Genomic DNA, 25,009 nt, shown 5'->3' with positions numbered 1-25,009 from the left:
AGGACATAACGAGCTGCAGGAGCAGATAGGTTACTAAATCCTGTTTTCCTCGGGGAGTAAGGCACTCGGCCTGTGGCTGCCCTGACCCAGCTGAGGCTGGGCAGGTTGGTGCCCGGGTTTTTTTGCTCTGGCTGGACCTGGCTGCAGTAAATGCTCAGGTAAGTCTTTCTTAATTGGAAAATCCATGATGAACAGCACAGCACTGTTAACCAGCTCAGACTCTGGCTATGGACGGGCACATCCTTAATGCTTCTAAGAAAGGGGCGTGATTTGTTGTGATTCAGAGGAGCCCTGAGTTTGATGCCTCTATTATGTCTCCTTCTATTTCTCCCTTGGGCATGAGTGTGAATTCCCTTTGCCCTGGGCATGGGGAGGAGCTTCGTCTTTCTCCTAGAAGCCTCTGTGTCTGAGAAGATGCAGGAGGCACGTGCCTTCTCCTCTCAGAGAGGACAGGCCTCCAGGAGCCTTTTGGTTTTAGATTTCTCTGATCCTATTGCTGTAAATAAGTTTGGGTCTTTGTTGCTGTCTTTGATCGTGTGTGTCTAGGTCTATGTGAGGTGCTGTGGGGTATGCATGCCGAGTTCTCTTCTCACACCTGCAGAGTAAATTCAGGTGGGAATACCCTGGTTATCCAGATGGCTATGAGGATATTTTGGGAGAGTTTAAGGTCAGAATTTTCACTACCTTTAGGTGGTTTGGTGAATGGGAGTTGGACTTTCCAGCCTTGAGGGCAGCTTTAAAAATCTCAGAATAAATATCTTTGAAATCTAAGAAAGCCAAATCCTCTGGCACCAGCAACGCCAGCTGAGTCCTCCGCGCCTCTTGTGCTGAGAAATCCCGGCTCGTAGCGCCAGGCTGAGGCAGCGGCTGCTCCCCCGGCACAGGGCCCAGCCCCAGCCCTCCTGCAAAGCCGGGCAAGGGCATTTCTAACAGTCTGACCTGTTACAAACGTGCTGTTTGGTAACCTACTTGGGCAGCTGGTTTTTATGCTATCGCTATAAAGATATGCTGTAGCATTCATGCATAATTGGGAGCCCTTCTATTAATAATACATGGGAAGCTCATCTTGCTAATATCACCTTCATCTCAGTGTTCCTACTAAATATTTTGATAGATGAAATGGATAGAGAGTGTATTTAAATACTGTTTGTACTGCAGCTAGGGTACAAAAGGGACAGTGCATCTTTAATTAGACAGGTACATCTGCTTAATTAATTTAGCTGTAAAGCCCTTTTTCCTCTTCATTCTTTCATCTATATGCGGACGCTATATTAGTTCCGCTCTGCTGGTTCCATAGAAACTGAGAAAAAGAGCTCCTCTCATTGAGATGCGCTTGGCATGTCTGGGTACGGAGTCTCAGGTCAATGGTCAGCCCCCAAGGGTTTGCAGCAGGCCTGAAGTGCAGAACGTAAGGGTTAGCAGAACATGCTAATACTCATGTAGAACTCTCCCTCGGAAACAACTAAAACAATTGACATTCATTTAATTACTGTAAACGAAACAGCCCCTGCATCACTTTGCATAGTAAAGCCTGTTAATACCAAAAAGGTTCAGTGGGTGGAAGGAGGAATTAGGCTTTTATAATTGGAATGCAACACTTGAAAAGCAATTTGGTAACTGCGCTTGATTTTATTAGCATCTTATTCTGGCAAAACAAATGTTGAGCAATGAGAAAAACAAGGTGAAGAGGAGGTGGTAAGAACGCAGCAGGGACCAGACGTTACTTATTGTAGAGCTTGCCCAGTTCTGAAATGGACGTCTTTTATCTCTCTGCTTTCCGAAGATGCTTTGCAGAGAGGGCTGCTTGGAGGTTGTGCTACACCCTATATATTATGCTGTTAATTACGTAGTTCAGCAACAGGATGAGTATGTCCAGCTCTTCCACAAACTTCTGTATCCACCAGCTCCAAACACTAGATCCTTCAGTGCCCTGTGGTGGAAGGATGCTTGAACGGAGGCAGGAGACCCAATCCCCCAGCACCGTCTCTGCAAGGACCCCCTGTAGCTCTTGAAAGATTTCCCCTGCCGACTCCTTTGGTTTCTCACCTTTCCCTGTAAGGCTTGGGTGCTGCTTGGGTGATGACGCCAGCAGAAAAACCTTAAATGTCGGTGGCTTTGGCACCACGCACTCAGAAGGTGCTGCAGAAGCCGTGGGACTGTAATGCAGGAAGGGCCAGCAAGGCGTTCGTACAGGTCCTTAAGGTTTGCTTTAGAGCAAAGACAGGCCCGGTGGGTTCCCGTGCCTCAGTTCTGCTCCCCGGAGGGGCAGCTGGAGCCCGGTTGATCTGAAGTAGGAGCAAACTCTGGTTACAAACCTGTAACTGCCCATCTGTATCGCAGTTGCCAAAACTGAACCTGAAAGGTGACTCTTGCCTTGTCATACATGGCACAGAAAATTGTCTATTCCCCTCTACAAGCAGGCTCTCCTGGGTTATCCTCCTCTTCCTGCAACAAGAACTGTTTGATTCTACGGAAGAAAAGAAAAGGTGATGTCAGGCCCCTTTCATCAAAGAACGTTGGTTCTTTAGCGTAATTGTTTTCTGGCGCTGGAGTTCAGGAGGCCAGGGAAAAGAACCTCCGCTGGCGAGAAGGGAATGGTTGTGTGGCTGAAGGGCACTATCAGACCCCGGGTCCCCTCCCAGGCTTTACCACCAGTGTTCTCTGACACTGGCCACAGTGAGATTTTTATTATTAAGCTTTTTATTCTTTTTAAATGTGAAGTTTTTTGCTGAAGGTCTGAGTGCTTTAACTACACTGCTGTCTTTTGCCAGTCTCAGCTCTTGGCACCCCAGGTCCCTCCCAGGAATTCACTCCCTTAAAATACAGACATTACAAACAAGTACTTTATTTATTTATTTAGAATAAAAAAGGAGCAGGATTACAATGCTACTGTCGCAGTATAGAAAGCATTCATCCAGGTTTGCTTCACGTTTACAAAATGTGCCATATACACAGCATCAGTATTCACAGCAACTTTGTCAGACCCTCCCATGAACTAAGTCTCAAAGGAAAAAATCCCCAAACTGAAGATTAAAACTCAACTTTGCTGTTCATTCAGCCTGGTGACCGTGCGGTCGGACAGCCACAACACTCACACCCCAGAACGGAATTAAAGCAGCACGACGAGATCGACTAGATTAGCGAGCAATTAAACTCTCCTCCGAACAGTTCCATTTGGATGGCTCTTGGGTTTTCCCTTTTTGGGGCCAGCCTCCTAGTTTTGTGTTAAATAAGAATGGCACAGGGCTGGCACTGCCCTGTGCTGCCTGCTGTAGGCTCTCAGCAGTGCACGAGTCCCCCTGTGATGAAGGGGCTCCAAACATTCACATTTGGGTTCATTCAGCTACAGCCTAGGACAGCACAGGGAACCACTCCACTTTCTGCCCCTGACTGTAGTATAATTAATGATAATTAGCGCCCTGTGTACCCACTGCATTGCAACAATGAAACCAATATCCACAGGCAGCTGTGACACTCCTGAGGTCACCGCCCGCATCAGGACAGAGCAGCAGGAGTTCCAGGTCTTCAGGGGGAAAAGTACTAACTGAGTTCACGTTAAAAAATAGTGATGGAATAAGAACATTCCCACTGACGTGAAGGGTCTGGGAACATCTCCAGTGTAAAGTAGGAGTGAGAACCGAGTACAGCCAAAGATGAGCACAGACAGACATTTCAGTGAGAGTATGTATACGAGGCCCTTCTCGGTTGGAAATGAAAACTAAAGCTCTGTGGGCATCGCTGTGCACACTTCCCACCCTCTGCAAGTTGTGGAAAGCTATCCTGCATCGAGACTTCCAAGAGAAGGCTCAGCTCCATTGTGTTAAGATTCCCCCTCCTTCGACAGGCAGGACAGGACACCAAATGAAGGGCCAGGCTCAAGTTGTCCTTGTTTACCCACACGGAGGGGAAAAAAAGCAGTTTTCCAACCTGGTATTTGCCAGCAGAGCCGTAAGCTATCAGCCGTCTCCACACAGGCATTTGCACCAGTTCTGGTTAAAGAGTAAACCCCCCGCCACGACGTGAGCCTGGAGGACAACCAGCGTCATTTGTGCGTTTACAGACCCGATACAGAAAGCTTCAAAAGGGAATACAAGAGGGGGATGAGGACAGACGTAGTATTGGTAACTGCTTTGAGCATTTCGCCTTTATGTACTGAGAGCCCATAAACACCTTCTTCCAGTTAATTTAGATGCTTACTGTAAATCCAACTTTTGCCATGACTACCAACGCTTTGAGGCTAAGACTGCTATTGCCCTTACATCCAGCTGCAAAAACATGAACTAGTGCTCTGCAGTAACAGATTCTGGAGTTTATTACATTGTTAAGTATTGGACTGCTACTAACTACACCCTTAGAAGGTGACTGCCAGAAAGGATTCAATAAACAGCATGAACTAGGTTGTAAAATGCCAACAAGCATTGTTGATGCCTGCCAGCAGCAAGCGGGCACATGGTGGTCTCTCGCTGCCATCCCCAGCTCCACTTGCGCAGGAAGGCAGAGTAGAGAGAATGAAGAGGTACCTTTTTCTTCCTGCAGCCCCCATCCTGCCCCCTTGAAGATACTCTCTCGACAGCCCCATCTAACTGGCCTTGCACCTCTGTCTCGCCCACAAAGGTCAGGTGTTGTCAAAAGAGCAATAGCTTCAGCGATTAACCCCGAGCTGCTCCGCGGTGAGGCTCTGAGGAGCTGGGATGGGCTCTCTTCCTCCTCTCTGATGCCGGAGCTGTAGGTGGCAACTGAGCCACCTGCAGTTGTGCCTGCAGGGCTGGCCACTGCTTCACAGACTGGGCAACTCATAAAGGAAGGGCTCTGTCTTTGAGAAACTAAGCTTTACAAACAAGTCTCCTGTAAATGTTAATTTAGGGCGTAACAGGACAAGTGTGATTTGTCAGCCTTTAGCTTAGACTCTAAATGTTTGCGTTCATTTCTTTTACATCGAGGAACCCTTGATGAGGATAGAATAAACGGTGTTATGCTGCCCATAATCACTGATGATACACTAGCCAGTAGAAAACCTGGTAAGTTTTAAGAAAATCAGGGAAATATTTATTGCCTGTATGTCTGCATTAGCAACCATACTATTTCCTCTCTAGAAATATACAATAGGATTAACGGGATGGGGGAACATACAAAAGGAAAGGCCGATTGAATGATGAAGTCCCCAAGCCACAGCTGAACGGGGTAAAAGGCTGCAATGAGTTCCACTGTCACCAGTTCCAGAGCAGGAGTGTAGTGTGGAGACCCAGGACAGAGTCCTCATGACCCCAGACTTTCACCTTGGTTCCAACAACGGCATCTAGCACCAAGGCACTAAGCAGCTGCCCAGTCCAGAGCTGTTCTGCTTATCCATCGAACCTGGATTAGCCTGGATTTCTTCGTCCCAGTGGAGGAGGGATAAACTCCTGTCCTCGTCATGAGCAGCAAATCTTAAATGCTATCAGAAGCCACTTGTCAGGGACAATGACAGATTGGCTTCTGACACAGAACACAGCATCTCTGGCTATTAATTCTCAGATGCAACAGCAAATACCACAATCCTTTAAAAAAAAAAAAAAAGAAAAGCAGTGCATGAAGAACCGCTTAGTCTCTCTGCTGGGGTGTTAGTCTTCCTCTGGAGACGAGGCACCATCAACAGCCACAGTGTTTACCACCAAATGGCGAAGCGGTTGACGAGTGCCTTTAACTATTCACTTGTTTGAGACATCTCACAAAACTCAGGGCAAAAGCTTAGGGAGAAAAAAATGATTTTGTGGGATTTGTTCCTTGAATACTTCGTTTCTCAAAACAGACTGGGCCTTAATATTGGATAGCTCGACTACGTATTAGTTCGAGAAGGCAGCTCTGTTAATGGCAGAACAGCATGAGGATCTGGCAGCAGGTGCTCGTACCTTCCTCACCCGCTCGCCCTCCCTGTGTGGGCCGAAAGCAAGGGGTTTGATTAGGACAACGTGAGGGAGGAGGCGTCGAGGCCCTGCTGCAGCCCTGCAGGTTGTTACAGTACCCCAACAGGGGTGGGACTAACCTCCACATTCCCAAACTGCGAGTCACGAGTCCAAGACAGATAGAAGGTTTCTTGAAGGAAGTCTCGGCTGTTAGCTGGGCAGAAAAATCCAGTAAGATCAGCATCAGAGGTTAAACGTTACTGGTCTGAGGTGTGCAGTGCTACGCAAGCCTACGCTAGTTAAAAATACACTTAGGGACCAGTAATGTTGTTTTTTTAAAAAAAAAGACAGTAAATCACAATACCTCTTTACCTGTTGTGAATGGGTCAGGGTGAGAAGTGAAAGCTTTGTGCTAAAGGATCTCCACTGGCATGCAGACAAAGCCGACATCATTGGCTTTAAAATTCCATTCTCCCAGCAGTCATAAATCAGGTTAAATAAACTGGCAATGGTATACTGAGTATCTACTGCCTTGAAAGACAAGGAAAATAAACATTAATGCTAGGTGTACTACAGCTTCTATGTGTCTAAAGCATTACAACTCAATCCAGGGAAATTCAAGGTAACGGCTAGACGTAATCAGCAGGAGTTAACGTAATGGTATCACGCTGAACCTTTCGGTCAGCCAGACTTAAACGTTTCAGCAGATCAGGATATTACTATGGTTCCTAAGCCAGTATCAAAGAAATGTTCTCTGACCTTTTTTGAAAAGCACTTACACGTGGGTCCGGAGAGCTCTCACCTCTTCCATAGTCAGGTGAATTTCTGAATCGAATACTTACTGATGAACTGGTCAGGGCTGCCTGGACAAGGACGTGCAGCTTCCACTTGAAACGTTTTCTCTGCCACCATGAATAAACCTTCTGTTCTGCTTATATTGGAAATGGATGTTCTGTCCCTCCCAAACCCCATCCCCATGGGAAGGAGAAGATAAATGCTGCCCCAGGTACAGAACCTGGCCCCAAACTATGCACACGTTAGGTGTCGAGGTTACTCTTTGTTTTACTAGATGCTATCACAATCTACATTTTCATTCTTTGCAGACACACTGAAGCAATTTTGATTTTCAATGAACAGCAATAAAAAACTAAACATTTCTTTAATACAATTATGGTATCACTTCCAAGGATATTTACAAACAAGGCTAATTATTTTACAGATGAATGTGCTTCTGCCATTCTAGTCTACTATATTAATAATATTCTCCAAGCACAATCATGCTTAATGCATGAAACACTGAATAGTAAGGACAGCTGACTCGTTTTAATGTTAGCTGAAAAAAATTGCTCCTATTAAAGGTGAAGGAACGTTAAGAAAATATGCATAGTCATTGAATCAAGGAAACTTAAGCACCAATCCACACATGCATCATTGGAGACTGATACCGTCAGGACAATTCCTTGATTTCTCAAATAGCTAAAGAGGACTTCACACACAATTAGAAGTGTCATGAATCACGAACAGGGCAACACATCCCAGTGTCCAGATTGGTTCTCTGAAGAATGTAAATACAGAAACTTTGAATTGACGACATGGATTTAAGTTAACAAGACAAACTGTACCAAATAACTATACACATTTTGGAGGTAATATTCCTCTAACACTGCATAGGAAGTTGAAAAGAATTCTCCTGCTCCCCATAGGAACTGGATGCCAAAGAGAGAAAGGTGTTTTTTTCTGATAGGACAGTTAAAAGGCAGAATAAATTTCTGGGCTCAGCCATGCTACATCGTTGGTGTATTTAGGAATCTCTTGATGAGAAAGTCAGGATTATACAAGAATGGTTTCACCGGACTCTATGACCACCTGTGGAAACTTTACCTATGACATGTTTGCCATGGTGGGCCTTGTGGTGTTTTGTTTAGGTTTTTTTACTGCATTATTACGAAAAAAGAAAATGTCAGCTGGGAGTGATTACTTGAGAGTCTCCTTCATACAGTAATTGAGTTTTACAGAAGCTTGCCATACAATTCAATTGAAAATAAGGTAAACTGGTAATGTTTTTGGTAACTGAGTTACACTGGAAAACATGATTCCTGTTGGTAGAGGGTTAAGTGAAACAAAAGGCATACGCATTGGCAAAAGCTAGGAACTGATTAGAACTTAGTTCAGAAAAAGAAAGTGGGGCAAGAGACTTAAGAGCATTGGAAATTATATATATATATTAGTGCTTAATCTAATTGCTATTAGTTTAATAATGATTACATTTTAAAATTATTCTTACTGATCCGTATTTGACCAGGCAGCCGATATTACCCTTCTGACTGCAATACTGTTACAACAGCTAAGAGGCAGTTATTCTTCTAGATTTAAGTGAAATTAATATAGTGGCCAATTTCTTTCATATGGCTGTAACTGGCATATGCTTCACTCTGCAAGAAATTAGAACCACAAATTATTTGGATAATTTAATATTCTGCACCAAGTGCCAGTGCTTGTTAAAAAGCAAGAGAGAGCACTACAAGCTGAAGCCTTCTCTACCCACCAAGACCATTCAAAGGCAGCTCCGCTGTTCCCGTCCTAGCTTTTGGGGAATCGCACGGTTGTCAGGCAGAAAGGACAGTCCACACTGCGTGCTTAAGACTTTAGTTCCCTTCCAGTAAAAGGAAGTGTGTCCAGCTCCTGCTGCTTCAATGGGGCGCATTTCCAAACCGCTTTATAAACTCGCTTTTCCAGATGTACTCCTGTTTCTGGAGCATGGAATGGGTTCTGGACTTAAGGATTTCTAGAACCTCCGGTGTTCTATTTACAGGGCTGCGGACAACGTCTTCCCCCTCCAGTAAAGTCTGTACTCCTCTGCTCTGTATCCTTCGAGACTGAAGGGAGCTTATGCAATAGAGAAAATACTTTCAATCTTTACATAGCTTTTCTCTAAAACACAGGAGAATCACAGAACGTGCAAGGTCCTTGCAATAACCTCTTGATCCACTCGGGATCTGCAAATAAGAAAACAAGTTGTTTAAAGCTGCAGGTAGAGATGAACACAGGAATGACGACTGAGATGGACAAACTAAATAGTAATCCTGAAACAGTTTGTATATATTCACCATGCAGGATTAACTGAGAGTTCAGAGGAATCCACCTCCATTTCTGTCTTGACATTTTAAGTAATGCCAGTTTAAAACCCCCTTCAGTAGGGGACAAAATTAAGGTGAAACAGTCCACGCTATATTACATACTCATCTAAATAGCTATATAGGAAAAAAAATTTAAAGGATCGCTATGCCACAAATGCAGCGTTCTCATTTTCTTAACTGAAATTAGATCCTTCATATAAGATCCTTCACAGTCCTTGGTTCCTCTTTCTTTGTCCCTCTCCAATATTAAGGAAAGTAAGTTTATGGCCTCTCTCCACAGAGGTTTAAGTTCTGTAGTTGATCCTTAGCGCTGACTGGAATACCCACATATTATGGGAAAAGGAAAAGTATCACCTACACTTTAAGACAAACTGTTAGAGTATTCCATGATTATTTTTTTTAAGTGTACCAGTTGGGAAGAAAATAATTTTCCTGCACAGCTTGTCCTTCCTCAAACTCTAAAAATGCAAAGCCAAAAGGCTGACTGGCCCCCACAGCCTGCCATTATTGTCTCTGAACGATGTACTTACTTTTGGCAGGTTTGGGACCTAAGCCAGCAAGGTGACAACTATTCCTTAATCTGTGCTGGATCAATACAGCTTGCACTGAAATAGAATCTCAATGACCCTCAGCTCTTGCAGAACTGGATGCTAATATATTCAACTTGAATATAAACTAACGGTTGTAGCACTCCAGCACAGATTATGTGTTTACCCAGCTCTCATTAAAATGTCATATTTATAAATTAATTTCTGCAGTCACTATTTTGTAATTAACGTATGCCACTAATGCATGGACAACAACAGGACTCTGACATGCAGAGTACTGGTACTTCACGTGGTAACTGCCTGAAAGAGAGAAGTCGGTGAAACGGATTCAAGTCATTTTGCACATAAATCTTAATAATACATAATCCTGCCCCTTTTGGCCACAGGAACAGTTTACCTTCTGGGGTTGGATGCCGTGCAATGCTGTCATGAAGCAAACACCTCCTGTACACCAAACTCTGACAGGACTGGTAGGTTAGAAAGCACCTGTGAAAGGACAAGTAGTTTTATCAGGAGGCTTGGGGTTCTGTCCTGTTGTTTTGTGACCTGATCCTACGCCCTGACTGGAGGCTGAGTTCTGTTCCCAATAGACCTTCCTTGCTGAGAGCAAGGGCAGTAATGAGACACATTAAACATGAAAATTAATAATTTATTAATTCAGGTAAATGAAATTTCACAAGTCTACCCAATTATATATGGTCACAAAAATGAAAAAGGCCAAAAAATCAATATACCATCGAAAAAAGTTTCATCATTGGCCAAAAAGTTTTAGCATAGAGTAGAAGAGGTGAAAAGCTTGAGGGTTACTGCAGTGGGGAAGAAGCACGGTGTCTGTAAGGCAATGACTATTTAGCCAAACTAGCACGTTGTACCCGCTAGGCAAAGGTTTTCGTTTGTGACAGATTACTGACTTGCCAAGTCTCCAGGGACAATCACCATGTATCTGATACAGTGATACTGGAAGACTTCCTTTCCTAGATGTTCCAGAACTTGTCTGACTTCTCAATGTGGCTGTTTCCAATCATTTCTTGTTAAATTACTTTGTTTTCAAATGCTGCAGTAGCTAGACCAAACCCTCCTCCTTCATGTGCTGTTCCAAAGGATGACTTGTGCTTGATTTTTTCTCTCACCTACTTTCTCCCTTCCCCCCTGCTCCCCCCCTGCTTGAAGAAAAAAGATGATCAAAAGCATTTTCTTTTAAAAAACAGCGTACTGGTAAAAGAACCAAATCCAATCTACAATGCCTGCTCTCTCGTGCAAGAGGGCAGATAACAGCCAGCAAAAATTGCATTTACCTGCAGCATGGATAACATACTTCACGTCTTTTTACTCCAACACTAGGAAGTGTGTTAGGTTAGCTATTTAAGTATGTTTAAATTATCCAGAGGAGAGCAAAAACTCTTTTAAGAAGCAATTACCTGAGCCAAATATGTCCGTTGGAGCAGACTGCCTGTTTGCGATCAGTGAATGGCAGGATCTCTTTACACAAGCTGCAGTGCTCTGGAAAAGTCTGTTTGTTCATTTTCTTTAAGATATGCCCAATCAGCACCTGGGAACACAGAGCAGTCAGCGTTGTTTACAGCAAGACAGCTGCCTACTGAAAGGTGGAAACTTCCCTCAGGATACTGGGATCTCAGAATATGATACAGGATTCAAGATCTATGCTCTTCACTGAAGTTGAAGAAATAAAAGCAGAAGATACAGAATACATCGATAAGTATTAATTTAGCCTCATTTTATGATCATCTAAAGGTTTCTGTCCTACAGCAAAGGGATACAGAACTTAAGAGCAATAGTGTTATGTTAAGCTACTTGCAAATTTTAAAAGTACTGAAGAAACTGGTACCACACCACTTCAGAGGATGCCACTGACCATTATAGAAATGCTTTCACATTCACATGCCTATCACAATGGATGCGCTAAAAAAAATCCTGTTCAGAAATTACCTGGATGCATGTCTTCAGCAGTCATCTTAAAGTATACATAATGTTTATAGTAGAACATTTATGTGATCAAATTTGTCTTTGACATTTCAATAGATATAAAACACACTCCAAGGACCTTTAAAATGTGACAGCAAACTGAACAGATAAAATAGAATTTGGAAGTCAGCTTTTAATCACTATAAAAACAAGAATCTTGTTACAAGATAAGAAAAGCAACCTCTCAAACCTTCAATTCATAGTAATTGGATGCTAGAAAAACACAGCAGTTCTGCCAGAATACCCTCCTAGTGAGTTACTGACGGGCGTGCTGTGTGGCCTGCTTGGCGGTAAGTCCAGCAGAGAGAACGCCACACTACCTCAGTAATGGGAACGTGCTTCCTTCCTCTGTCTTTCTGGATGCAATGCAAGGGTTCATTTTTAGAGTTCAAGCGATTCAAGGGCTTGGGCACTGCAAAGAACTGTTCCCTGCTCATACAAAGAGGTACAGAGACATCTGAGACATTCCTGTCATCAAGTCTTAAGGGCCAGGAGGCTGATGGCAGAGTGTTCCCACTGAAGCTCCCTTTGTCTGATGTCTATACAGAGAAAACTTCACTGCCCGGTGCAAGGTTCATGATCACTTATTTCCTGACACAGATGCTTACTCTACCCATTGCAATAGTCAGGATACTGTCCTTGTAGTTATGCTTTTATTGTTGGTAGGGAGTATTGCAACTTTGGGAAGAGTTCCTGGCCCAGCCAAGCATTCAGTTATGCTTATTTATTATAGTTAAATAAATGCAAGCGTGCCCGAAGGTTCACGTCATGTATGTTATAATGAAGACATTCAGTCAGCTTGGTTAATTGAAAATCCTGCATAAAGTTCTGAATCACTGGATTTAACTCATAAAACACAATCACTTTCTGAAACTCTGTAACTGATCTTTCCACTGGAGGCTCAAGGGGCAATGACAAGACCTGATGTACCACCCGAACAGTCACAGCACTTCCAATTATAAATACTTTAAGAAGTGATACTGCAACTCTTAAAAAATTAGAACTACAGGCGTAACTGACTACGGCAAATACCTAAGTTTAGTTTTGTAGAGAGGATAGATTGAATAAACTTAGCCATGAAAACAAACATCCCTCTCAATCAGTACAAGTTCTAAACCCACGAACAGCAGCGGAATAACCGTGGTCCTCTCCCTTGTTCTGCAAAATCTCAGGCATGCTTATTCTTTATTGTACCTCATCCAAATTTCAACATCTGTATTTACATTCCCTCCTACTCCACAATTTCAAGGAAGGACAACTTAAGCTGTCTGTTCTATAGAAGCTGCCTGGCAAGGATGACATGATTACAGTTCTCTTTCCCATCCCAAAGTTGTATTGTCATGACAGATATGGAGGGGGGAGAAAGAAGTCACTTGTCACACCGAATCCCCAGAGCATAGAGGTGCACTTACTCGTGCTGTTCTGTCATCATAGCCATCATCGGACATTAAGAAGTCACAGACTCCTCTGGTGGGAATACTGGTGTTTTCTGTAATCCATGTGTGTAGATAAACTTCTCCCAACACCCGTTTCATGTGTTCTCGTGTCAAGTGCATTTCTACTGCCTCAATTTGTGCCTGTACTTCAAGAAGCTTTTCTTCCATTGGCTCGCGGCCTCCTATGTCACTTGACTGAGGAAGTGAATCCTCTGCAGTGTCATCTATGTCCATACCTTTGCCTGTGTCACGTAGGCCCTGCTTGCTGGCTTGTTTAGAAGTTCCTTCCTCTTGATCATCTTCAGTGCTGCCCATCCCAGGGGAATCCGATATCAAGATTTTTGCATCCTCGTGTGAAGGTCTCCACATGACCTCTGAGGGAGCTTTCTGCATTGACTGGTACAAAATCCTCAGGAGAAATAGCTTAAACCGCCAGAAGTAAGTAGAACCACAGCTCTCAATCTTTTTATCCAGTGCTTCCTGTAAGAATTGAGGAATATGCTTATCCTTCAAAATTTTCCAGCGTACAAGGTCTGTCAAGTCCACTTGCCGGAAAAGGTTCTGAACAGAGGATTCCAAGAGCTGTGCAGCTGCCTCCTCAAAAGTCTTAAGGGTTACAAATTGAACTTGGTAGTTTTTGTTAACCGGGTGCAGACCGTTAGTCATGCCCTCTGTCGTAATAACTGCTAAGTACGCACCGCATGGGCTAACAGCTATTCCGTGAGTCCTGACAGAGCCAAACACTTCCGAGAGCTTAATCAGCTGGTGCTCAAACTTTAAGGCAACGTCTGTGAATATAGGAATCAGCTGCCTTACCTTTCCATCGCTGGAGCACGTATACACCGTGCCGTTCTGTTTGTCTGCAGTCATAGATACGATTGGCAAAGAATGAAGCCCTGTCACGTGGGAATTATGGACGTTCAGACCTGCTTTGGATATCAACAGGAGACACCAAAACACATAAGCTCCTCTTGCGGCCACCACTAAGCTACAGCTGCATTTCTGGTAGGGGTGGTAAAGAGGAATGCATTTGATACTATGCACTGGTAACTGGTCCATTTCTTGCCATAAGACTACGGGTTGTCTCAGCGTAAAGTAGCCTTTGACTGCTTTTAGATTGACAGGAAGGATCTTAACCGGTCCAAAAGCACTCCCTACAATAAGTCCACTCATCTTTCGGTTGTTATGTTCATATTCCCACCAAGACAACACACTTGGGGAATTTATTCCAGACTCTATGGTATTGCAAGAAGTAATTGATTCCTTACCCAGAAATGGAAGCTGAAATTGCCAAACTGCAATGTTACTGTTTTCAAAGAGTACTGCTAAGAGCACGCTACCGACATCCCGGCATTCGTTATTGTGTTTAACCTGCTGAGTGGTGCAGATGCCCGACCACTCCATGCGCACTGGCGTCTGCATGCTGTGCCGCCGCTGAAATTCCGAGAAGTCTCCTAGTTCTCCCCTGGGAGCGTCAGCCTTAGAAAGTTTGTAACTGGCTTCGTACAAACGCTCCCCATAGATTTCTGTCAGGTCCACCAGCTGCACCCACTGTAGTCTGTTGAGGTTTGCGTGGATGGTCAACCGATTGTCCATGGTTAAAGCTGCGAGGAGGCACCTTCCATTGGCGTCACAGCCCAGTGGTGACCAGCTGGAATACTTGAATCCTCGCATTGGTGGCAAGGACTTTCCTTCGGGATTGAATACTCGATCTAGCATGAAAGTTTGGCTAACCGTTGGATCCACTGAACTTGCGAATTTTTCCTTACATTCTACTACCTCTTTTTTTGGACCAACCTAAAAGATAACAAAAAGAACTTTTAAAACACTTGTAGAACTTTTAGGAAGACTTTCCCAAAATTAATTCCCACTTGAAACTCCTATCACAACTGATGCTACGCTGTTCCAATGGCTAATTAACCTCACTCTTAAATAAGACATAAACTTCACTGTTGGCCTGAATTTGTATAGTTTTGACTCTCAGCTATTGAATCTCTATCTGCTGAATCAGAGAGCCTGTTTTCATACTTCTGTTTCTCAACTGTGTACTTAAAGGTACTTGGCGTAACGTTCAAACTGTAAAGCACTCAGTATTTCAACTCAAGTTATTACATATTGTCAGCATTGTTCTGGAAAACACATTCAGATCCGCAACAAGAGAGTTGTTATTTCATAAGATAATGACCCAGACTTGCCACCTCTCTGTGCTAAGGAGTGTAAAAGCCAGAAGCCCCCCTGAAGCCCCAAACAGTCCCTGTTGCAAAAACCTTCCAGCTTAGGTAGCAAACCAAGAAAGATTTCTACTTAAAATTGTAATGAAGTCATTGTTATCAAAGTACTGGAGCTCAAGTAATTCTTAGAAAAACCGCTAAACTTTAGAATCCCTGAAATCCACTTGATACTGGATCACGTTGCACCCTGGCATTACTGGGCTATTTATGTTTCCCCCCCCCACCCCGTGCTTTAAAACGCATCAAGTGCGGCGTGCGGGGCAGGAGCGGGCGGGGGGGGAAGGCAGCTCCAGGGGGGTCCCGGGGGGACCTGGCGCGGCGGCCCCGGGCCCGGCGGCCGCTGCCCGCCTCACCTTGAGGAGACAGGCGGCGGAGGGCGCGGGCACGGCCGTGCGGTGGATCACCATTTCCTGCCCGCCGCTGTGGACGTCGCTGAGCTGCTCCAGCACGGCGATGCTGCGGGCCGTGCTCACCGACACCCGGTGATCCTCCGACCAGGCCAGCGGCTCCAGCCCGCTGACACCGTGCTGCAGCCGCACCGCCGGCTCCCGCCGCACGGCCGTCAGCCGGAACCCGGCGCTCGCCGCCGCCGCCGCCTCCTCCACCAGCGAGTCGAGCCCCAGCGGCGGCTCCTCCTCCCCCGCCGACAGTGAGGGGCTGCCCCCGCGCTCCGCCGCCGCCGCCATCTTACCGCCGCCTCACGGGCCGCCCGGGCCCGCAGCGCGCATGCGCCGCCGCCGCCGAAGCCCCCGGCCGCCCCGGCTTGGGCTGCCCCCGCCGTTGCCTGCGCCGCCCCACGGGGCCCGGGCGGGAGGGCCGGGCCGGGCCCCGCCGAGCCCCCGCAGCGGGGGCGGCTGTGGCTGGGGGTGCCGGGCGAGCGGCCGTTTTCCCATGGGGGACCCCCCCGTGTCCGTCTCCCCTCCGCCCTCGCGGGTTGGGCCCGGCCCCAGGGGCGGCCCCGGGGCCCTGCGGGAGGCGGCGGGCCATGGCGGCGGCAGGGACGCTGCTCCTCAACCTCAGCTCGGCGCCGCGGGGCCGCGGGCCCGGCGCCCCCAGCCGGGTAGGTGCGGCCGGGACAGGCTGAGGGCTCGGCCTCAGGTCCTGGTGCTTGCCCTGACTGGACCGGGGGAGGCACCGGCTGGGGGCTGGCCCGGGGAGAGACGGTCGGCGGGGGGACAGGGTCAGAAAAGTTATTAAATGGAGCTTTTGGCTCCCCCCCCGCCCCCCCCCAAACGGGGCTGATGGCTGCGCGGGTGGCTCGGCAGGGAGACGGGCCCGGCCGCCCCGGGGGGGGGGCTGAGGAGGGGGAGCCGCGGCGGGGGCGAGCTGGGCTGGTCCCTCTCAATGGGCTGCTGTGGGGTCGCCCTGAGCTCGCCAGCCCTTGTTTGACTGGTTTGCGTTGTCGGGGGCTGGCTGCTGGGGCTGCGGGCAACGCTCTGACAGGCCTCTGCCTCTTTGGGGATGTTTGAAATGCTGCCAGGGAGGGGAAGCCCTGTATTTTAGAGTAAACTTCTAATTGTGGGCTTGTCATGAGCTGCAGGAATAACTGCCTTACTCTTATAAGGAAAGGCGAACAAGAATGGGTTAAATAGACGCTTTCAATATCAAAGTTGTTGTTGCAGTAGTTCCGGGTTGTTTCAGTTATTATTCGCACGTTTTTAAATCATTCTTAAAACATTGTGCAAAGATGTGTGAGAGTTAAGTCTTTGGCAGGACTTGCCCAGGTTATAATGGGTACTTTGAGGTAGGGCAGCGCCACCATCATTTTTCCGATCGTGAATGTTGGTGGTAGGAGGTTGATTTTTTGGTTGGCTGGTTGTCAAAAATGTGAAGAAAGAAGTGAAAAAAGTAATAGAGTTTGAGAACAATATGGTTCCTAGGAGGACAGAGAAAATCAGTGCGTGCAACTAGGAGTGGAGAAGAGAGAGAAAAAAGTGGAGCAAGATTGTGCTGGCATTTCACACGTTTCGGGACTTTTGCAATCGTGTTGGGAAAAGCAAGTTTAGGGAAAAAGGGCTGAGGGACATTGAAGGGCTTTGGGGACCAAAGGAAGTTAAATTTAATTTTCTTCTTCACTGTTCCTGGAGAGATACAGGTAGAGCAAAAGTTTCTCTTAAGATGATTGGAAGATCAGTAAAATAAACTGATTGCTACAGAAGAAGAAATAAAGAGCTCAGAAATGCTGGAAGTTGGCAGAAGCATAAGTTGGAGTGAAGTACAGGCCATGCCTCCTGCCCAAGAAATAAAGAAGCCTACAGGGATGGCTTTAATGTAATCAGGAGATTTGCAGAGCTTTTGAGAGAGATTTTTAAAGCATGTTCTGCTCAGTTACTGGAGAAGCCAGATGAAATCCTTTAGAGATAACTTTAGATTTCTCTTTGCATTTCAGTAGTGTTCAGAGGTCTCAGGCATGGTGGTGAATCTGTTAAGAGTAAGAAGCTGCAAAAATCAAACTTAATTTCTTTAGTCGTGGGGTAGGGCATTCTGAAAATAAGGGATATATCTGTGGGCTGATGTTTGTGTTGAACGTGATATCATGTTGTTAATTCTCAGTCATCAATGAATTCTTGCTATCTGGTTTGTTTGTTAACATTAAAGCAGTCTAGTGCTCTGAAAAGAAAGCTCCAGTCACCACATGGAAACCCACCTTTGAAACGTAAACGTAAGCCGTCAATAAACACCTTCAAGAAATGTGCTCCGGAAGCTGACATCAGGGAGAAGGGAAGTTCATCACAAAAATCTCTTCCTAAGAAGCAGTTGACTGACAACCGAAATGAAAGCCAGAAAACCAAACCTTTCATTAAGACATCCAGCCTGTTTAGAAACAACCCCGATATCCCAGAAATTCACAGGTATTTTAGATAAGCGGGAGGAAAAAAACCCCTTTCGATGCCTTGAAATTCAGTGTCTTGAATTCTTGCCCTTGCTTGGGCAAAGTAGTTGCTTGGTATAAGTACTTTCATTGCTGTTTACATAGAATACTGTATAATTTTTAACCACAGCATGTGTTTTGTTTGGTTTGTTTCCCCTAACTCAGAAAAGCAGTGCAGCAGGTGCAAGAAAATGTTTTCACTACAGATTGCTTTAGCCAGTTGGACCTCCATCCGCATCTGGTGAGTGGCAGGAAAGCTGTGCACCTTGAAGCATTCTTTTCTGGGTGGGGAGCAGGTTAGAGAGCTGAGAGATGCACCGTTATTCCTGGTGACTTGGGCAGGCGTGCTGGTATTTTGCCTGATGTTGTTGTAGTCTCTTAGCTCCACGTGTTGGCCAGTGTCCTGACCTGTCCCCAAACACGCTGTCCCAGCACCCTTCACTGTTTGCAGTTGTAATACCAAAAAACCACAGAGAACTATTTGGGAGTGCAGTATTTTAACAAGTCCGATATTGCATGATGTACCAGCAATGGTGTAATTCTGATTAATTAAGAAGTATTTTGAGGACATGGGAACTTTTACATCCAGTTGCCCCAGTCCAGTAATGTAGAGAATAAGTATCAGTCTTCTGGTTTTTGCTCTGTCTTGTACTGCAGAAAGTAACAAAAGGAACAGTTGACAATGAAACCTGTTTGCTGCTCTTTATTATCTCTCTAGATCTCCACAATAAACAATGTCCTGAAGATAAGTAGCATGACCAGGTAAGCAAATTCATATAAAAACTTCACCCTTCACTCCCCCTTAAAGCCAATCATCTATGATTGTTTCATTACTTGTAATTGGTTTGTGACGACCACAGTACCCAGTAAGCTGTTCCAATCGCCATAGGGTTTGTTGCTTTCAAAATTTGGGATGAGAAATAACTTGTTAGTTATTACTTACTGTGACAGTAAGTCAGCTTTCACAGCTGTAGATGGAACCATGTAGTCCTGCCTTCTAATTTGGTACTTGAGTCAAAACTAGCTGTTTTCAGTTTATCACATCTGATGCCTATCTAGAGACTTCCCTTCAAAATCACCTCTGCTGATGGAGCTACACAGCAGAGACAAATGCGTGGAATTTGGGGTAAACAGCTTTGAAACAGTCATTGTAGGCTAAAACCTTAGGATTGTATCCTGTGTTGCATTCATATTTCCTAACCTGTTTTGTTTGTTACACAGCGTTCAGAAGCAAACAATTCCTGTGCTCCTGCAAGGCAAAGATGCTCTAGTGAGATCTCAGACTGGTTCAGGTCAGTGTTTAATTGTCAGTCTCCTTTCCTGGGGTGTATTAAGCTGGATCCCAAATACAGAACCAAAACCTCACGTTACCAGTAAAGCTCGTGGAAGTGACAGGCTGGGAAGCCTGGCATGGGACTGCCGTGACACAGACAGATGCTGTGCACGCTTCTGTAAGGATGCAGTGGTGGGGCTGAGTGGTGTGCAGCTGCCAGCCGTTGCACGTGTGCCGATTCCGAGGCTCGTGCTGGGGATGCTGATCCAGGAGGGCTGCAGAGCTGAGCAGCACACGCTCTCACCGTCCAAACTTACGTACTTGCTCTACAGCAAACTGTCTGGATGTCTCGTTTCCTTGGGGGGCTGAGGGTATTTATTTAGATAGATCTTAGTGGGATACCACTGCCTCAGTATTTTAATTTAACCCTTTGGTGAATTGCCTGTCAATCTTCCGTTCTGGAAACTTTCTAGGTAATTAAAACTTTTCCAGACTCTGACCTCAGTTTAAGAATGGAAGGATGAATGGTTTTTAATTTACTGGAGTGTTGTAATTGCCACTTTTTTTTGATGGAAAGTCTTACAATTTTCTCTCTTTTAAAAAGGTAAAACTCTTGCCTATGGGATTCCACTTGTACAGTCTTTGCAAGGAATGGAATCCAAAATACAGGTAGGCGCATTAGAATTAAATGTATCTGCTTTTGATATTAAGATTAATAAAAATGAAATCCAGCTCTTATCGCATAGTCATCACTGTCTCTTCTTGACACAAAGGTTAAACAGTCTCTCTTCTTATTTGTGCATGTGGCTTATGTGATCCTCTTGTACTGCTGAGATACGGATGATGCAGGAACAATGTTACGAATTCCCCATTGCTTCATGCAGCGGCTAAACAGGCTAAATTGTCAAGTTTGGAGAAGATAGATCACAAAAGAGGCAATGGCTTGGAAGCTGGGAGAACTGAAAACAAAGGCTACTGCTGTGTCTTTAGGAGTAATAAGTTTCTAATCTCTGACATGGAGGGAGATTTGATAATAGCTCCCAGTTTGGATGGTCTGTTTGACCAAAAAATACTGCTGCAGATCTGCTATCTCGTGTGTGTTTTTTGGAAAGAGATTATCCTGACTTTCCTTATGGGTTGAAATGTTTCCAGCCCATCCTGGACTGTTACTTTCTGCAGCTGCTACCTACAGGTTGTTGCTGTGCATCAAACATGAGAGTGTTTCTGCAACTCAGAAGTACAAGAGTTAAACAATATGTGTATGGAATAAAATGTTGGGTAGGACTGTGAGTAGGTCTCCAAGCAGGAAAGAGAAGGCAATGCAGTATTGATATTTGAAAGACTGTTGATGTTTTTTTTAAAAAAAGCTGGGAGGGGAATACCCCAAACTGTTGTGTACAAAACCCTTCAGAATTCACTTGGTCCCCTAATAACAGTTAGAAGTGGAATTGCTCTGTGGATCAGTGCGACATTCTTCTTAGTGGACCTCGTCTTCTCTGTTTGCAGCGCAGTGATGGGCCTTATGCACTCATATTAGTCCCAACAAGAGAGGTAGGTGACGTTTTTTCTCTCTGATTCTGTCTGAATCTGGGTGTTTATGAACACTGATTTTTAGTGTGTAGATGTGTGTCCACCAGGGACTGTCTTTGAAAGTGTGGTCTGCCCTTTTACTCGGATCTTGCACTCACAGAAAGAGTGTTTGCTCTCTGGATGCCTGTTGTCATTTCTGTTCAGTGACATACCAAAGTAAGAGAGAAGGAAGCTCTAAGTTTTCCTCATGCAATGGGAAATAATTGGGAAGACTGGAGAAACTCTCTAGCTCAGTGCATGGAAGAGAGAAGCTTGCCTAGCTCACACAGGGCATTGAGTAAAACCGACAAAATCAGCTTTGCGAATGTGTAGGTTTATACGTTTCATTTTCAAAGCCCTATTTTCAAATCCATAAGTGAATGCTGAAGATGAGGCTACCAAGAGTTGGTTTCTCCACTGAACTCCCTTCTTATTTGATTTATATTACTTGCAATTGCAAAGGCAATTTCAGAGGATGGTATCAACCTTTTTTTTTTTTTTTCTTTTCTTTTTCCTATGTCAAAAGATAATAACTTCCATATGGAGAACTGATTGCAGGTATCTAGTTTGGGGCACAATATTTTATACAACCTGCAGTGCGGTATCTCAGCTCAGTTTCGTGAAAGGAGAAAGCTCTGAAGCTGTTTAAATTTTTACAGCAGCAAACTTACTGCCCCTCTAGGATGCTGTATGAACACTAAGCACGTAAGAAAGTGTTTGTAAGCTTGCTTAAAGGGCTGCCACTGAGAGTACTTATGAAGATAATTTGTAATCACAGTTGGTATTACTTTTACCTTGTATTGAAAGCAATGGCCTTTCTTGAGAGCCTGGCAAATAATAGCATGTAGCATGTGTAGTCAGAGCATTTAAAATAGTTTTACTCCCATAACTAAGCCCTGCTCACATACTCATTCCATGAATGAATCAGGGGAGCACCATTGTGTTTCTCGGTTGTCTTCGTTGCCACGAAACTCAACAGCTAAATGCGTGCTACTGACCAGACATTCAGGTTTACAAGGTTTGTACATCCCGCCTCTGTTCTGCTGACTGGGAAATGGAGACTTAGATCTAGTGCTATGATCACTGCGTGGGTCAGGTGAAGGAATAAAGTGGTCTGCCCTGACCACCAGAAGATAACTAACCTCTGGGCTGCATTTCCTTTTCATAGCGGTTTTCTTCCAGAAATTGTGCCATTTTCCCTTTTACCCTTCAGGTGGAGCAAAATTTTCTGTGGCTTCAGCTTGTTTTCTGCCTGGGGCGTTCACAGAAGCCGGCAGAAGTTCTGTACTGTCCTGGGAGCTGGCTTGTGGAGCTGAGCCAGTAGAGAGGTTTTTGAACAGGTCCAAAGATGATAAAAGAAGGATTATGCAAGAGAATAAAATAATACACAGCTTCTCAAAGAAAAATTAAGGACATATTTAGAATTCTGATAATATACGTAACTAGATTATATTACTTTTTGAGCCAAAGGGGCTTATAGTCTGTTTTTGTAGTCCCAGGATTTCTTCAGAGCTCACTTTCTTCTGTTGATTTCCATAGCTTGCACTCCAGAGTTTTGATACAATGCAGAAACTACTTAAGGTAAGAATTCAGTGCTCTGTCTTTTTATTCCTTGAGCCTCTTGCTGTAGGATGCTAAACAATTCATTCACGTGAATTCAACTGGATGTTTAAGGAAATCCGGCATCTGGCAAGATACATGGTACTTAAAGATAAATCTGTTTGTCTTTAAGTGCGTTTAAGTGTGATTTCCCTGTAGCATGTTTTAAGCTATTAAATGAACAACTAAGTGATTAATTATGGCACCTTAGTTGCCCGTGTTTTCATAAACAAGCATAGTTGATTTTCACAGCGTTTTGTTTTCAGAAGTGCCTACCATTGTTTCAGTCTGAGTTATGAATGGAAACTCTCACAATGACAAGTACCGTTTTACTGAAACTAATACTGGACAGATGGGTTTCAGACAGGGAGTAGAACCTGGTGAACTGCTTTGCCAATTGAATGGCTGGAGAAATTAGAAGGCTTTTAAAATCGTTAAATGATAGTGCTTTCCTTTTAATTGAGGCAGAGTATCTTACGGTGGGGCTAGAAGGTATCTAAATCATTTATCTGATCCCTAGTCCCACTCCCTCTTCTGTTTTTTCTTTGAAATAATAAAGCACTTTCTAAGTCTTTTTTTAGTGCTGAATTACCAAGGAAGATTTTGTTGTGTCATGCTGAGGTTTGAAGTACTTCAGTCTTCTTCCATAGTAATTAGAAGTTATTATGAGTGGACTTTTGATATCCTTCAAAGGATGAAGTCTGAATTGACACCCCCCCACCCTTTAATTTTTCTTTGTTACGTGTAATGTGTAGTAACCATCAAGTCCAGTGTAAACTTGTCATAGTGACCCAAAGCAGAAGATTTAGATTGTCTGAACCTTGGAAGGGCTGAACAACTGAAGGGTGTGATACGATTGTGTCATTACTGAGAGAAAAAGGCTAGGTGAGCTGCTCTTGATGCAAGTACTCTAATGCCAGCTGCTGAGTTGATATTGTATGGATCTTGCTTAGACGCCTTCCTTATTTTAAACCTTAAAAAGGAACTCTTTTGTAGAAACTATTTTGTTGGAGCATTTCTGGCAAGCAGTGACCCGTGCAAACTTAAGCCTATTTACCAGTCACGCATTTGTGCAATCCGTACAAGCTGTGCGCTGCGTCTGTCCTGCGTGTCCTCTCGAGTGAGGCAATGGCAGTACTGTGCTTTGATTACCTCCCCTGTAAATACTGGGCAATATTGGATTCAATGAAGGGTTGGACCTCATTAAAGTAAGTGGCAAAAACTCCTGCCAATATCAATGAGACTGACATTTAATGTTCACAGACACGGTGACTGCTGTGCGTGGAGGTCTGTGTACATACATATATAAACTTTATAGGTCCTGTGCTTCTCTTAAATTTTCCTTGGCCGCAGGAAGATATTGCTTAAAGGCAAGATGAAGAAATAGCATTGTAGCTTGTCTTTGAACATTTAGGCTACATGGGGAGAAGGAAAAGAATTATTATTATTATGTGATTGGAAGTGGTGCAAAAATGATTGCATTTCTATCTTCCTAGACGATGTGGGAAGCAAGTTACGTGGTTAGAACTAAAGGTGCCATTGATATGTAGCTGTGGGTGAGAGAGTGCACGGAGACTGTATCTGTTAGATCAAATCAGATGCACGCTGCTGGCAGCTCCAGTCTTCTCTCTTTTTGTCAGGAAACATAATTTTTGGATTAGGCTTCGTCTCTTTATTAAGAAGAATCTATATTGGTCTTGGGTTTTTCTTTCTGTAGCCATTTGCCTGGATTGTGCCTGGTGTGCTAATGGGAGGAGAAAAGAGAAAATCGGAAAAAGCCAGGTAGGAAGCCAACTTCTTAAATTGTATTTTGGGTCCTTCTGCTCTCCAGCCTTTTTATCTGTTACTCTTCCTTAGAGTGCTTTTCTTAGTGGGAGGATTGTGAGTTTGGATCAAGCTGTGATCCCCCTGGATCTTACACAGACACAGTGACTGGGTCAGCAGGAAGTATTCACTTCCCCCAGTTGCGTCTATTTCTAAAATGTTGATGAGCCTTCTGAGAAGATGATCTCTTGTGTCAGTATTTTTTTTCCCCCTCTTCTGACAAACACCTGTATTTGCTTACCACTGAGTGCTGTCTACAGTATTTGTTATGGGGGAAATTGCTTTCTGGAGAAGAGATTTCCTGGTGTTAAAAGTCTCTTTCTTTTCCCTTTTCAAGAATTGAATTGTAAGCTGGTAATCCAAAATGGAATTTTCATTTCTCAGTGTATAAGCATACACAAAAAGAAGTTTACGCTTGACAGTAAAAAAAAAAAAAAGTACTCAATTAGAAAAGGAAAACTAGCTTCGGTGGCTTCAATTTTTTTAATATTATTAATATTTCTTTCCACCAAGCCTTTATCACTGAGTATGCCTCTTAACGCCTGTCAGTGATGATCAAGGATAAAATTTAGCTGTGCAAGAAATTTCTGTTGCAATCAGTGGGAAAATACTGTCCCTGCTAATTTTACTGTGGCCAAGAATTTTTCCTCTGTAC

General features: G+C 44.4%; 2 protein-coding genes across 18 annotated transcripts in view; one reads left to right on the top strand and one right to left on the bottom strand.

Moving 5' to 3' along the window:
- Nucleotides 1–1,623: 1,623 nt before the first annotated feature.
- Nucleotides 1,624–15,935, bottom strand: GTF3C4 (general transcription factor IIIC subunit 4). 14 transcript variants are annotated; one of them, XM_054220511.1, is made up of 7 exons: nucleotides 15,571–15,935; nucleotides 12,963–14,783; nucleotides 10,986–11,116; nucleotides 9,965–10,053; nucleotides 6,247–8,878; nucleotides 6,023–6,096; nucleotides 1,624–2,467 (listed from the first exon to the last, which is right to left on the bottom strand). In XM_054220511.1, the coding sequence occupies exons 1-5, from the start codon at nucleotides 15,901–15,903 to the stop codon at nucleotides 8,814–8,816; spliced, it is 2,439 nt and encodes an 812-aa protein (XP_054076486.1). In that variant the 5' UTR covers nucleotides 15,904–15,935; the 3' UTR covers nucleotides 1,624–2,467; nucleotides 6,023–6,096; nucleotides 6,247–8,813. The 14 variants fall into 14 exon arrangements, with proteins under 14 accessions (XP_054076486.1, XP_054076485.1, XP_054076484.1 ...); XM_054220510.1 differs by having other exon boundaries at nucleotides 6,255–8,878; XM_054220508.1 differs by lacking the exon at nucleotides 1,624–2,467 and adding an exon at nucleotides 2,841–5,537.
- Nucleotides 15,936–16,017: 82 nt separating this feature from the next.
- The window catches only part of DDX31 (DEAD-box helicase 31), a 50,151-nt gene continuing 41,159 nt past the window's right edge, over nucleotides 16,018–25,009 (top strand). For 2 of the 4 annotated variants that reach the window (XM_054220531.1, XM_054220530.1), the window contains exons 1-9: nucleotides 16,018–16,277; nucleotides 17,816–18,069; nucleotides 18,255–18,330; nucleotides 18,808–18,851; nucleotides 19,311–19,381; nucleotides 19,967–20,031; nucleotides 20,869–20,913; nucleotides 22,471–22,512; nucleotides 24,248–24,312. In XM_054220531.1, the coding sequence (XP_054076506.1) occupies nucleotides 16,203–16,277; nucleotides 17,816–18,069; nucleotides 18,255–18,330; nucleotides 18,808–18,851; nucleotides 19,311–19,381; nucleotides 19,967–20,031; nucleotides 20,869–20,913; nucleotides 22,471–22,512; nucleotides 24,248–24,312 (737 nt within the window). In that variant the 5' untranslated portion in view covers nucleotides 16,018–16,202. The remainder of the gene's footprint in view (nucleotides 16,278–17,815; nucleotides 18,070–18,254; nucleotides 18,331–18,807; nucleotides 18,852–19,310; nucleotides 19,382–19,966; nucleotides 20,032–20,868; nucleotides 20,914–22,470; nucleotides 22,513–24,247; nucleotides 24,313–25,009) is intronic. The other 2 variants (XM_054220528.1, XM_054220529.1) reach the window with 2 other exon arrangements.

Source organism: Rissa tridactyla, chromosome 14 (genome assembly GCF_028500815.1).
Source record: "Rissa tridactyla isolate bRisTri1 chromosome 14, bRisTri1.patW.cur.20221130, whole genome shotgun sequence".
NCBI classification, from domain to species: domain Eukaryota; kingdom Metazoa; phylum Chordata; class Aves; order Charadriiformes; family Laridae; genus Rissa; species Rissa tridactyla.
Note: the sequence above shows the minus strand (reverse complement) of the source record. Positions and strands in the feature narration are given on the sequence as shown.